The sequence below is a fragment of the Triplophysa dalaica genome, chromosome 13 (assembly GCF_015846415.1).
Source record: "Triplophysa dalaica isolate WHDGS20190420 chromosome 13, ASM1584641v1, whole genome shotgun sequence".
Classification (NCBI taxonomy): domain Eukaryota; kingdom Metazoa; phylum Chordata; class Actinopteri; order Cypriniformes; family Nemacheilidae; genus Triplophysa; species Triplophysa dalaica.
This window is the reverse complement of record NC_079554.1, coordinates 15661211-15675100: the sequence shown is the minus strand read 5'-3', so window position 1 is coordinate 15675100 and position 13890 is coordinate 15661211. Positions and strand designations below refer to the sequence as shown.

The 13890-nt window shown below is 39.8% G+C and overlaps 1 protein-coding gene across 1 annotated transcript in view; it reads left to right on the top strand.

Annotated features, from left to right (window-relative positions):
* Positions 1-13890, top strand: part of nbas (NBAS subunit of NRZ tethering complex) — a 134606-nt gene that overhangs the window by 72906 nt on the left and 47810 nt on the right. Inside the window, 3 exon segments of the mRNA XM_056764246.1 lie at positions 4752-4984; positions 6336-6446; positions 13116-13369. Of these exon segments, the coding sequence (XP_056620224.1) occupies positions 4752-4984; positions 6336-6446; positions 13116-13369 (598 nt within the window).

Below are 13890 nucleotides of genomic sequence, written 5' to 3'. Positions count from 1 at the left end.
CCATAATACATTAGATCTCAATACAAAGTTACTGGTTTCAACTAAAGCTAGACCAGTACCTGTTGAGAGAAAGTGTTTTTTTTAAACCAATTCCGCATTGCACAAGGTACAAACAACCTTAGTCTTGTCGATGTTTCTATTGGGAAGCTTCTTAAAAATTAATATTCCCTGAAGCAAACCCGGCGGCTTCATAGCTGCATCCATGTTAGCACGTCACGTTTGATGCGGTAATTTCACAGTAACGTTATGTTGTGTTCAGACCAAACGCGAATGCCGTGTCAAGCGCGAGTGATTTATATGTTAATGCGAAGAGGCAATAGACCTACTTGCTGCACGAATCGCGCGAATGAAGCTCTGGTTATGAGATGATGAGGCTGCTTCTGCTTCCGCGAATGACGCGAATCACGCGAGTTGAAAAATCTTGTTCTCGCCCCGTACAGTGCAGTTAAGCTGTTATACATCCGCGCTAAAATATCAAGGTGAAAGTCATCATAGCTTGCGTAGTATAGACCCAGCTCCCAACCCAACTTTGAGAATAGATTAACAGCAACATTTTTCTCACTGCGTTAACGCCGTTAACGGCCCACCACTAATATATATGCATACAAAAATATCCAAACCACACACATGAATATTATTTAAACACAAACTTTTATTTTGGAATTTTATTTTAATTTGACATCCCTAATATACATAAAATATATAGCAAAACAAAACGTTTACGTTAAACAAAGTGAGACTACAGTTGATTTAATCATTTAATATTTTGTTGATCCTGTCTTATGTTTGATGACAGTCATTCTCCTTGGTTTTCCATTAATAAGCTTTGCACATGTGTTGTTATTATTTTTCCCCGATCCTCCTTAAATTCCTCTCAAAGCTTAGGTTGAGTTCACGCTGTAAGCACGAATTGGCAAGCCACAAACAAATTGTATTGTTTTCATCATTTATTTGAATAAAAAGCGTGCACCACTATTTTCTGAAGTTATATATATTTAAAAACAGAAAGAAGCTCATTAATCAGGCCAATGTTTACCAAAGAGTTTCACCACCGTTTACACGACTTTGGCAGTTTGAAGATATTTCGTTTTAATGAACTAGATCTGCAAGCTAATTCTGTGAACAGAAGTCATTAAACTTCGTTCTCTTGTGAACGTCTGTGTTTGTTTCAGTACCGAGAGACAGAACGTTCACAGTTCTTATGTCTGAGAGCTGTCACTTAGTTATCAGCTCTCTGCTTAGCCACAGGCGGAGCAGTTTGAAAGACAAAAAAAAAAAGAAAATGTTCTTCTAATTATATTGCAGTGTGAAGAATGTAAAGCAGTACTGCGACTTTGTAACGCCTTCGCAAAAATCACAGAAACTCGTGTGCCAGTTTCCAGGAACATCAAATGTGGCAAAAGTGACGTTTATTTTTAATCCAGTCTTTTATCATAGGAAACATTCGCTGTGTTTCAAATCAGGTACATTGAAAATAATTTGTTGTGTTTAAAAACTAATGCGTACCATTTTCAAAGAACGCTCCTTTCACCGAACGAACACAAAAGGCCAGCTTTTATTTTTTCATTTGATGTGCTTTTAGCAATGTTCAGATTTTGACTTGACAGGAAATGCAATAATGAAAGCCCTTCAAGTTAACAACGTGCTCTTGGAACGTTTCCTTTTTTTAATACCTTTCACATCCATTTCCTCGCTGAAACTTTGAATGGCCGGGTCCATAAAGAGAAATAGAAAGGTCATGGAAGGGAATGATTGTTTTGTTGATGGTTTGAAGGTTACAGTACACCGGCCACATGCTGCTCACAGGTGCACTCACGGTACTTTTTCAAGGAACCCTGAGGTAAAAAACGGCCAGTGTTTACTTTACACCACATAGTCATTCTCTGGTCCACACAAACTCACTTCCCTTAATGGCTTGTAATGTACCTTTATGTGGCTTTGGTTAAATGTTTTGAAAAATCCATTACCTCCTTTAGAAAGAAAACGTATATTGCATCCCTTTCTTCTGTGTGTACTCTGTTTTCTGACATTTTGCTTTAGGTTGGATAACATTTGGACGAGCTGCAAAACCACAAACACCTCCATTATTTGAACCTCTTTAAATTCTGATCTTTTTATCCATCCGTCTCTTCATTTGGTTATTTCTCTCTTTTCTCTCTTCAGTTCATAACTGGTCTCTTTCACGGTAATCCATTTATCCTTATTTCTCTTCATTTAAACCCTCTCTCTGTGTCATAATCTTTCTGTGAAGACATCTCTCTCTCTCGCCTGTCATCCCTCTCTCAGGCTTTATTCTGTGCCGATCCCCCTAAGACAGTACACTATCACATGCGGCATATGCACGTGTTGTTATTGAAAGTAAGTAGGTCTGTAAGAACATGTAGCTAGGCCCGTGGATGAATTGCGCCTCATCTTGAACAGCACGCCGCCTTTGCATTGCAAATTAAGCCCAACAAGATGTTTCTTTCAAATCTAAGTGCATAATTATGTTTTTGGTGTAGGAATGAGACCAAGATCCTGTTGTACTGCGACGCCCGACAAACGGCGAGCAAGTGTTTCTCCTACAACCAGCGGCGGTTTTTATTCTGTTGATATGGAAATCATTGCGAACGTGTTGCAAGGTCTGAACATTCGACCTCCTTTTACCAGATGATGTTTTAACCACAGGGTTCATCTGTTCGCTTGTGGAAAATAACTGACAGCGCTTCAACGTGTTGATTTAGGCATGACAGCTAAAAGACTGTCTTCCGACTTCCACCTACAAAGATATTGTTGCTTTTATAGGTACATTAATAACGATTGATGTATTTATACCGCGCGCAGTGTCTGTCATACACAAAGTGAGCTTGTAATTTAATAACAGCAAGGATGCGGTGATTAGTCATCCGCCTTTTATTTGATGTTGATAGATGTTCCTTTTAACAAACCGTGTGTGCGTTTGTTGTTTTCTTTCCGTGCATTAGTGATCAGTGAGCGATTCTTTAATCCTTTTAAACAGATTTCTTGTTTTGTAGTTAACCCTCTCCATTGGCCGCGGCGATGCCGGAGCAGGTTTTTGGCTGCGTGCTCTGAACGTTGCATTATAGGAGTGGAAGCAAAACGCTGTTTTGCATAATTGTCGTGCTGACAGCGAACAAACCGCTGGGTGCACAGATTGAGAATTGCACCCAACCATTCACGATAGCCTACAGAAAATACACACACATCTGAAGGACGCATTCAACACACCCACGCATCATTTACATAGGTGTTTTTGAGCACAATACTGACAGTTTCAGATGACAGTTTTGATTCGCAATTTCACAAAGTGTTCATTTTCGAGTCTGAATTGTGAAAGATGCGTTAACCGTGCCGCAGGGTGGCCACCTTTGCACTCTTGACCGCACACCTGCGGAATAAAGCGCGCACAGAGGGACGAGTATACTCAGAAAATGCGATAAGCCTGTAATTTATCGGCCTGAACGCATGTAAATATGCGGCGAGCTGCTGTGCATTAACCTGCTGAAAAAGGTCTTTTAACATCATTAGCGTTAATTATCATCCAAAACCGTCTGATCCCCGAGCGTCTCATCCGCAGCTTTAGTTATCGCAGCTGTGTGCATGTGAAGCCGAGGGCAGGTGCGAACAGCTAAAGGGGTCTGGAGAGAGTGACGGATTGATGGAAATTGACAGATAAGCTACAGGGTGAGTCTTGCTTGTGGTTGGACTGTCACTGGCTAAAGACAAAGTAAGGGAGGGAGACAAAGAGAATTGCTGGATCAAGATGTTTCATCATGATAGAGCTTGTCTTAGAGATGGCGTTCAAACGCACACCACATCCATCCATCATGTCGTCTCTGCACACATTTCAGAGATGCAGCTTGTGTCCTTTTATCGCCCCACTGTTTTTCTATCTCTCTCCCATCCTGCTCCACTCCGTGCTTTATCTTCCTTAACACGCCTCTCAGTTGTCGTGCTTCATTTCATTTAATGTTTTTATTTTCTTGTGCTTTGTTTTTGAATTCATTCAAAAGTGAAAATTTGTCTTTAACTCGTCCTCATGTCATTCCAAAACCTGAATTTTTCTCAAGTCATTTTTTATGAAAAGTGAATGTGGCTGACAAGCTCCGAAACTTGAGAAAACCATATAAAAGTGTTATAAAAGTAGTCTAGATTACTTGTATGCTATAATTCAAGTTTTCTGAACTCGGAGCTGTTTGAAATGAACGTTTGGTGACGGGTTTTTCATTTTTGAAAACTCATTTTTTACTTGCCACTTTGTCAGAAATGAACGTTTTGTGACAGGAGTTTCATTTTTGTATGAACTATTCCTTTAACTCTTACTCATTTTTAACTTGTATTTTTTGTCTTGTCACATTGTCAGAAGATGTACCTCGCAATGGTCAAAGTTCAGCAATGCACAATCCCACACAGCCTTGCATTATCATAATCTGCTACCACACTCATGACATGCCGTTGTAATAATTTCCATATAGATTAGTGTATAATCATTTCATATTCTTTTCATCTGTCAAGGCTCTTAACCTGTTCTTTTGCTGGGAACCGAATTGCTCTGAATACATATTTTTTTATGGGTTTAGCATAATGATTTCAACGTGAAGTTCGGCTATACCGAGACCAGAGACAATGCAGTTTGTTCCAAACATTCTGGGTTTTATGAATTTAAATCTGCAAAAAATAATATTGCATGCTAGGTCTTATTGTACATGTTTTTAAAATGATTGCTTCAGTGATATCTTGTTTCCATGCAGGCCGATCCCAGAGAGCTGATTCGTCTTGTGACCAAACATGTGACCGACCATGCTGGACGTGATTGGGTGAATGAGGAACTGGAGGCTTTGATTGGACAGTTGCGACTTTACAGTGAGAGATTGACAGACTTCACTCAAGCTCAGGTGCTCCAAGGTCTTGGCCGTGGGGTCGATGTCCAGAGATTTAGCAATGACAACCAGTATAAGAAAGAGACCATTCTTGGCCTGGCTGAGTAAGTACTGAGTACTGCTACAAATTCAATTTGACTTTTTATAATTTTTTGTTGTAGGAATTTTACTGATTTTTATCGAGTCAAAGCAATGTGGATATAAAGGGAAGATGAAATCTGCAAAACGATGCAAGATTGATTCAAAGTTTTCAAACCCACACATACACTACTTTTCAGGCCTTATCTCTGACCGATTCTTATCTTTAATAACTTTCCATCTCTCTAGAATATGGAGTAAAATGTTTAAGAGTTCTTTATTTTCGATCCTTCATTTTTTCCAAAGTTGAATTCGCGGTCACGTTGTACTTGGAATGTCTGTGCTGTTCTGGGATGCAGTTCTTATCAGCTGAATTAAACAGCGCTGTGTTTTTCCACACTGGAAATTAGTGGATGGACAAATCGGTGATTAAAACAGTGTATTCATTTATCTCTGATTTAATCAATCTTTTTCCCCACACAGATACCTTTAGAGCCTTCTATGTGAGGGCGACAGGAAAGTTGGTCAGCATATGCAGTTTAGAGAGAGAATTAGTTCTGATTCATCGTTTTTGGAATGCTTTTTCATCACTTGTGTTTTCTTATCGTGGTTGTGGCATGTTACATTGCCCTTGGAAGAATGTGTCCAGTCCAGTCCATTCCACCTTTTAATCTTTAGTCATGTTTCAGGATTGACCCTTTGATCAAAGCCAGACCTCTGGCTTTAAGGAACATGAGACATAGTTTTTAAGGATAAGACTCACATGATTGGGGTGACCGAGGTCGGGAAGATTTACAGATTGACTTGGAGTACTTACTGTTGAGGCTATAGAGGCTAAATGAAGTTTTACCGATTTGGAAGACCACCCAGAAAAAGGATTACATAATTTTTTAGAGCAACACTACTCTAGAATTTTACTAAAGTGTTACACCTGGCCTATAAAATGAAAATTCAGTCATCTTAGTCACTCTCTTGTCATTTCAAACCTGTATGACTTTCTTTCTTCAAAAAGATATTTTGAATAATGTTGGTACCCAAACAACAGCTGTTCCTTTTCACTTCTATTGTACGGACACAAAACCAATGAAGTTCAATGGGTACCACCGCTGTTTGGCTACCAACATTCTTCAAAATATATTTAGCAAGCCCAGAGGGTGAGTAAATGATGACACTTTTTTCATTTTGGGTGAGCTGATCCTGCGAATTTAGCCTAGAATCGAGACATAGAATTTGACTTGGCAAAAATGCTGAATTTGAGTCCTGCACTGTGAATGTTAGAATTTATTTCACAATACAACTAACATTTTTGTGATTTTTGGGGTGCTAGAGGCATAAACGCATTCATTGTTTTTACCAATTCTCTGCCCGTCTGTCTAGGACATTGGATGAAAGTGTGTACGGAATCTCTTGCTCTTTGGCTCAGCGGTACTGCATTCCTCTTTGGGAGGTGCACATGACCCACCTTGAGTTTCTCTTTACTGATAGTGGGTAAGTCACACAAACACACCAGTTCCCACACTGAAGATTCCTTTGCAAACTCTTCACCTTCAGAAAAATTATTTGAGGCTTCCACATGTAATTTTATTTTCTCAGTGTGAGGAAACACAGCAGGTCCTAAACCTGAAAGCACAGCGAACAAAGACTGCACGGATCGAACAGAGATCGGTCTGTTTGATTTGCCGGACTCACAGCCTAGTAGAAAAGCAATCTCTGTGTTTTTAAAATACTTGCCTTTTATGGGGCTTTGATAATCCACAAACAAACCGCCACCTCATCTGATCCTCACCGTGTGGTAAATTTGTCACGGAATCATTGTTCAAAGCTTGGTCTAATCAACTCGCTCTCCATCTCTCACTGGATTTAATCACCCTGAATCTCTCTCTCTCTCTTTTTCTCCCTCTTACACTCCACACAAGCATGCACAGATTGCTCTGGTAAAACTGATTTAGTGAAAATGTGATTTTTCCTTTTCAAATCTGATGCAAATGTGATTTTTCCCACTGAGGATCCTTCCGTGCTCATTAGCATCCCCAAGGCTTTTTCACGTAGTTATTTTGGCTTTTTATTCTAGCTCTCTGTAGAACATGAAGTATCTTAACCCACCTTCAAAGATGTTATCAAAAGAGAAACAGGCACCAAAGGGAGTTACGAGCAACTTTGGCAATTACTCAAAAGTTTTGTTGTGTTGCAGTTTGCTAATTTGTCAGATTTATGACGACTTGTAAACACAAATATTTTGCATCGTTTATGTTATTTACTCAGTTTACGAGGGTTGCATAAGAAGATGTGATTGTAGACGGTTCTAAAGCTACTACATTAACAAATGTTTCTGTGCATGTGCGCTTTTGTGGCCTGAACTTCCGGTACACACCCGCAAAGAATAGAGTCCATGCAGATTATTTCTGATAACAAGCAAATGAAATAACAAGTAAATTAGCTTGCAAATTAAAGCTATGTCAAGCCAGTATTATTTTGGGATGCCAGTAGAAGACTTGGCTAAACTTAAATGCAACAAAATTACATAACCCATTCAACAATTAAAAAAAAAACATATATATTAATATGCAAAAATATTAGTAATTTATTATTACACAATATAAATGAATATGAAATAAATAAAATGTAAACAGTTATATTATTAGCCACTAGCCAGATGGATAAATAAACACAGACCGAATGTTAACTTCGGGCCAGATGTGTGCCACCGATTATACCGTCTACATAATGCCTTTTTAAAAGCATAGATTAGACCGGTTCTGTGTTTTCCTGTTGGTTTGTTTAGTTTATTATCCACCGCGGCGTTCTGTCAATTGATTGGATTTTAATTTGACTAATTTTTATTGCGAGCAATAATTCGACCCATTAAACATCTGGCCAGTTTTGGGGCAGATTTATTGTTAAAGCATAGACTGGTGAAATTGGAGTCTTGTGTCACTTTAGAGCATGTGTAGCGTTTGGAATTAGTATGATCATGAATAACTTTAATTGGCTGCATTTGCTCATTTTGGTATGATTGCAATTTCCAGTAGTGATGTAACTCAATTATGCTTTGCCTCAGCTTTAATTTAGTCCAATTCCATTCCAGTTCAATCAATCCCGCTCCAATTTATCAAAATGTCCTTTATTGACTTGATGGAAAGTGTGGACTTTAGAAGCATTTGGAAAGTCATTTACATTTATGCATTTGGCAGATGCTTTTATCCAAATCGACTTACATTGCATAATAATATAAAAGTATTTGTGCAATCCCTGAGATTGAACCCATGACATTGACCTTGCTAGCGCAATGCTCTAACCACTGAGATACAGGAAAGCCATCAAAAGACAACAAAGCATGAAAAACAGAACGCATTTGTGACATGTAGCATGCTGCTATTAATTTGCATGCATTTTTCTCAAAGATACTAAAATAATGTATTATTTTCAGATTCAATTTGTTTCAAATTTGTAATAGAATTTCTACAAATTCACAACAGATGGATTGGAAGTACCACTCTGTCTCTAGATCTCCGTGGCTACAGTGCAAGCACAACTCTCTTATTTTTATTACAACTCTCTTAGCGCTTATTCACCATTGTGCCGAATCGTTCTAAGCACAGTCTGAAACGGATACAGCTTTCCTGTAGCTCAGTGGTAAGAGCATTGCGTTAACAACGCAAGGTTGTGGGTTCGATCCCAGGGGATTGCAAATACCTATGTAAAATGTATAGGATAAAGCAATGTAAGTCGATTTGGATAAAAGCGTCTGCCAAATGCCTAAATGTAAATGGACACAGTTTTGTTTCCGCGTGAGCCTGGTTCGACATGGCACGATTACAAACTGTTCTCGGCTCGGAATTTTAGTACTAATGAATGCGTGCAGAGCCGTTATAGCTCAGTCTCTTGTGTTACCTAGGCAGCGCGGACGTGTTTGTGTTTACATTCTAAAAACTTCCGTCATCAGCCCTACGGTGGAAAATTAAACCATAACGGCTGATATGGATCGGCACGGAGTGGAACGATTAAGCAACCAGAACGATTCGCACGATGGTGGAAAAGTGCTCTCTCTCTCTCTTTGGCTCTCCCTTTGTCTCTTTGTCTTTCTCTCTCTCTGGGCAACCGGCTTGGCCTATATCTGCCAGGCCTGGCTGTGATTGCTCAGCCTATAGCGCATCAGTGAACTCGGTGTTTACTTTCACTGTGGTCAGGTATCCTGCTATCATATCTGTTCTTTTCAGGTCTAAATGACTTTGTAGGTCATTTGGTTTTTGCTTTGTTTCAGTTTCCGTGCATGGATGATTCGATTAGGGCTGATAGTTGTATCAGTCATATTAGTCATACTTGTTTTTGGAGCCTCAGGACCAGCCGAATGAAGAATTCATCATTTCATGGGTTTAAGGGAATGAAAATGACTAATTCTAATCTTGTTGCTGAACTGAATACTTAAAAACTCTGTATGCAAGGCTTCAGTCAGGTTTTGTCGCATTTTCAAATTCATGATTTAGGGATCCCTTCTTTATTACAATGACATGTGACACTGGACCACAAAACCAGCAATAAGCAGCACAGGTATTCTGGCAATAGCCAGAAAATTCATCGTATGGGTCAGTCTTTTATCGATTTTTATTTTATGCCAAAAATCATAAGGATGTTAAGGAAAGATCATGTTCCATGAATATATATTACAAATTTCCTACCGTAAATATTGTGGATGTAGCAAAATTGTGAACAAAAATGGCGGGAAACACACTGTAGTAGAGTAGGCGGGGCGAGACCGTGGTTCGAGTCCGGTGAGTAATTGTGAATTAGCGCCAGCTGTGCGCACACCGGGCTCGAATCACGTAGGAGATGGGAGCATAAAAGGAACGAGCGACCGGACCGTCGAGGAGAGAGGACCGGGCCCGAACTCTCCGGCACCGCGAGGCCACTCGGCGGCGAGGACTCTGCGACAGCATGTCTCTCCTTCCTCCCGGGTTTCGGCATCACTGTAACAATCTTCATTAAAAGGAAGGAAGGAGGCGGGAACCGGCAAACATTTAAACATTTAATAAAGTAATATAACAGCCGGCGGCCCCTCACGGACGACCGCCGGCGAACAAAACATAATATAAATACAAACACAACATAAGTTCGGGCCCGGTCCTCTCTCCTCGACGGTCCGGTCGCTCGTTCCTTTTATGCTCCCATCTCCTACGTGATTCGAGCCCGGTGTGCGCACAGCTGGCGCTAATTCACAATTACTCACCGGACTCGAACCACGGTCTCGCCCCGCCTACTCTACTACATACACCTACAAACTTTGCTCACTACTGCCCAATATTTGGAAATTACCCACTCAAGTTTGGTATCAATGTTGAACTTAGAATTGCTGCGTTCGGGTTCATCTGGACAACTTTAAAGACGGTTTTCTGCACCATCAGATTCTACAGTTTAACTCTTTCACCGCCATTAACGAGTTATCTCGTCATTTAAAAAAAAACGGTTCCTCGCCAAGGACGAGTTTTTACGGCAATCAGTGTTTGTACTGTTGTACAGCAGGTGCCGCTATTACACAACTTTGGGAAAAAGGACAGGACCTAGAACGTATGTTTTAGCAGTTTTTAATGATTGTTCGGAGTGGAATTTGGGCGGAATCTTTGACAAATAACGTTAATTATCTCAGCTGTTTAATCAAAATGAGGCATTTTTGAAGAAACCTACCCACGTCTACGGAGTGATAAAAAACCAACAAATGAAGATAGAAGAATATGGTTTCTTTTGTGTAAAAGCTGAGACTGTTCTTTCATTTGACATATTATTTGTATATATATTTTTTACAGACAATTTACTGTGAGCCATTCAATTTGGGTGAAAATGATAAAAACCGCTGGCGTAGGCTGGCAACTTTTTTTCAAAATAGTTAAAATAGTTTTATGTGTTTGTGTAAATATTTTCATAACCTAGCAAATCATACTTTAATGGAAAGCTGGTTCATTCAGCTTTCAGATGATGTATAAATCTCAATTTGAAAAAATTTACCCTTAAGCCTGGTTTTGTGGTCAGTGTAGTATAATCTAAATTCTAAAGCCTTCTAAAGTTTTAGGTGCTACAAATTGTATTTAATGCCACAGATGACCCTTCATGCTTTCTCGTGCGGTTCATTCATAGCAAAGCTGAGGTTTGCATCGATTTCAACTCTAGATATGTAAAGTGGGTCGCATGTTCAATTTTGATCATGCCAAGGGTGAAATTGGATCTCCTTCCATAACATCCCTAAAATTCAGATTTTTCTTATCTCTTATCAGAGTTAATAGTCATAACCCAGGCCATTTTGCAAAAGATTTGACTCTAGGTTCTATCTTTCTGTTGGAGATGGAAGAAAATAAACTATTGTTGCGTCATACAATGAGTTTCGAACAGGCGGGGATATACAACTATGTATATCGAGCGACTTTGTCATTTGGAAACTACAAAGTCATTTGGCTCCTCAAATGGTTTCTTCCAGGAGCCAATGGCTCCCCAGTCATTGTTTTAGTCTGGAGCCCTGCCTGTGCCTCTCCATCTCTCTCGAACACACACACACCCTCTGTTCATGGGTTTGTAATTGCGGTAGCGTGCAGGATTAATGGCTGCTGTGTTTAGTGAAGTATTGATCCTGTTAAAAGCAGTTATTCTGTGTTAATAAGCAGACTGCAGTCAGTGGCTCCCCTTTCCTTCTCCTTATCTCTCCCCTGCCGCGTTTCTTTCCTGTACTTTATTTCTTACCTGTTTTGTCTCTGTCATCTCTCTCTTTTCCTTTCTTGTTCTACCCTGTTGTTATTTTCTACCCTGTTCTGTGTCTCCCCGTCTCTCGTTCTGGCCTGGGGACATTATGCCTCCAGCCAGTATAGTTGTATCCATTAAACATGAGGTTGAGGTCCACAGGGGTTACATTCTCAAGACAATGGATAGGTTTTGGGTTTTGTCCAAATGGGCCCATGGAGCTTGTAGCTTCCTAATTTAACAGTTATGTCGGATTAAATGTGAATTCGATTATCTGTTGCACAATGAGCGCATGTAGGAGCCATGTTTACAGACACAAATGGTGTGGCACAGAGCTGTGTGTGCTATAAATGTTTATTTCATTTTTTTTATGACATTTTTAATAAATATACTAATTTTAGCGGAACAAAATATAAAATAGTTTTGTCCCTGGCCTTTTTAAATGGGTTTCTTATTCTGTAATCTTATTAGAAATAGAAGTGGATAATTTCCGTGTCATCATTTTTTTTTTCTTTGTGTCATCACCTCTAAAGACCAAAACATTTTCGGCATTATACAAATTTTACAATTCAGCATGCATTTCACAAGCGAAATGCTTTGATGCAAATTATACTCCGAGCACCTAAGTTTGATTCTTTTTAAAAGGGCCTGATACACAATCATTTTTATGTATATCTCAAAGTTCACGCAAACCGTTGGCAAGTCAGCATTCTTCCTTGTTTTATCTCTTTCTTCTTCCGTCCACATCTCGCACACATACCCAATTCTCAAGTACAGAATCAGCAGACCTGCAGGATAAATGGACTTGGCAGTCATTGAAGGTCCACAATGTAATTTATTGATAAAACATTTCCATGCATCAGAATAGCTATGGGATATTTCTGGGTTGCAGGAAAGCTGTTTATCTTTACTGAAAAGCCATTCAATTAAAGCGAGGTGGAGGGCCGGACCACGCTCCTGCTTATGAAGTCACTGCGGAGATAAATTATTGAAATCGGGGCAGCTTTAACACAACATGACATCCATAGAAACCTAACATCAGGTTTATGGTGGTTCGGTAAACGCTTGCCACGGGCTTTAATACACTGCTTAAAGAAAATTTAATTTAATTTTAAGTTTGTCTTGGGACCGTGTGAAGTGGTCAAACCACGGTGAATTAGGTTTAATGGACTTTAAGTAGTTTAAAGAACTACTTTTAGATTAAACAGATCAATTCAATAGCGCTAGTGGACAGTCACAGCATATTAACTCAACCTTAATGTACCTCATCTGATTTGGGGGACAAATGGGGATAGAAATGGCGTTGCATTTCCTTAATTGACCTTCTAAAAGCAATTTACAAAGATTGATTCGTCAATGCTTCACGGGACCTTGTTTACTCCCTTTCGTTGTCGCATTTCTCCATCTTTCAATCTCCCATCTCATTTGTCTCCTCAGCCTCTCCACTAAAGACATCGAGAGCCGAACCGAGACCCTGGGCCTTCTGCAGACTCTGAAGGGTGACCCAGAGGCGTTCTACACGCACATGACTAAATATGTTTACCGCAGCATAGCCGGAACCGATCAGCTGAGACTTCTCTTCTACTTCACCCTCCTGGAAAACTGCGGCTGCGCGGACTGCTTCCCTCCATCTGCAATGAAGCCCGACACTCATCTTAAATTGCTGAAGAAACTCAAAGCCGTCGCAGTCGGTGAGTGGCAGCCTGTATTGCCTGCATTGACCTAACTTTGGTGGTAGCGTGCGGTAAAACAGCTGTAAAATCATTTTGGAAAAATGCAGGATTTAATCGATGGCTGCACGCGGACGCAAATGAAGCAGTAAATCAGCTTGTGCTTGCAAGAATGTCAATCAACACCAAAAATTTCCCATGTAATCGCACGCATCTCTCTCCAGCTGAGACAGGAATTGGGTCACTGAGCGATGAGGGCGCACATGAACGTAATGGATGAATGTTAATTTGCCTGCACACAATACATTATTGTTCTTTTCTGATAAGTTGATAGAGATTTTCATAAAGGACACAGTGGTTATAGAGAAGGGTTTGAATGAGTATATTAGCTCATTTTCTTACTCTCTGTCTTCTTTGTTTCTATATTAATGGGAAAGTGTATGCTTACTGTATGTCATAATTCCAAACTCAATGCGTCTCATTCACTATTAATCGCTTCCAATTTGCAGATTTTTTTGTGCGCAGAAACAGTTCTCGCTGAA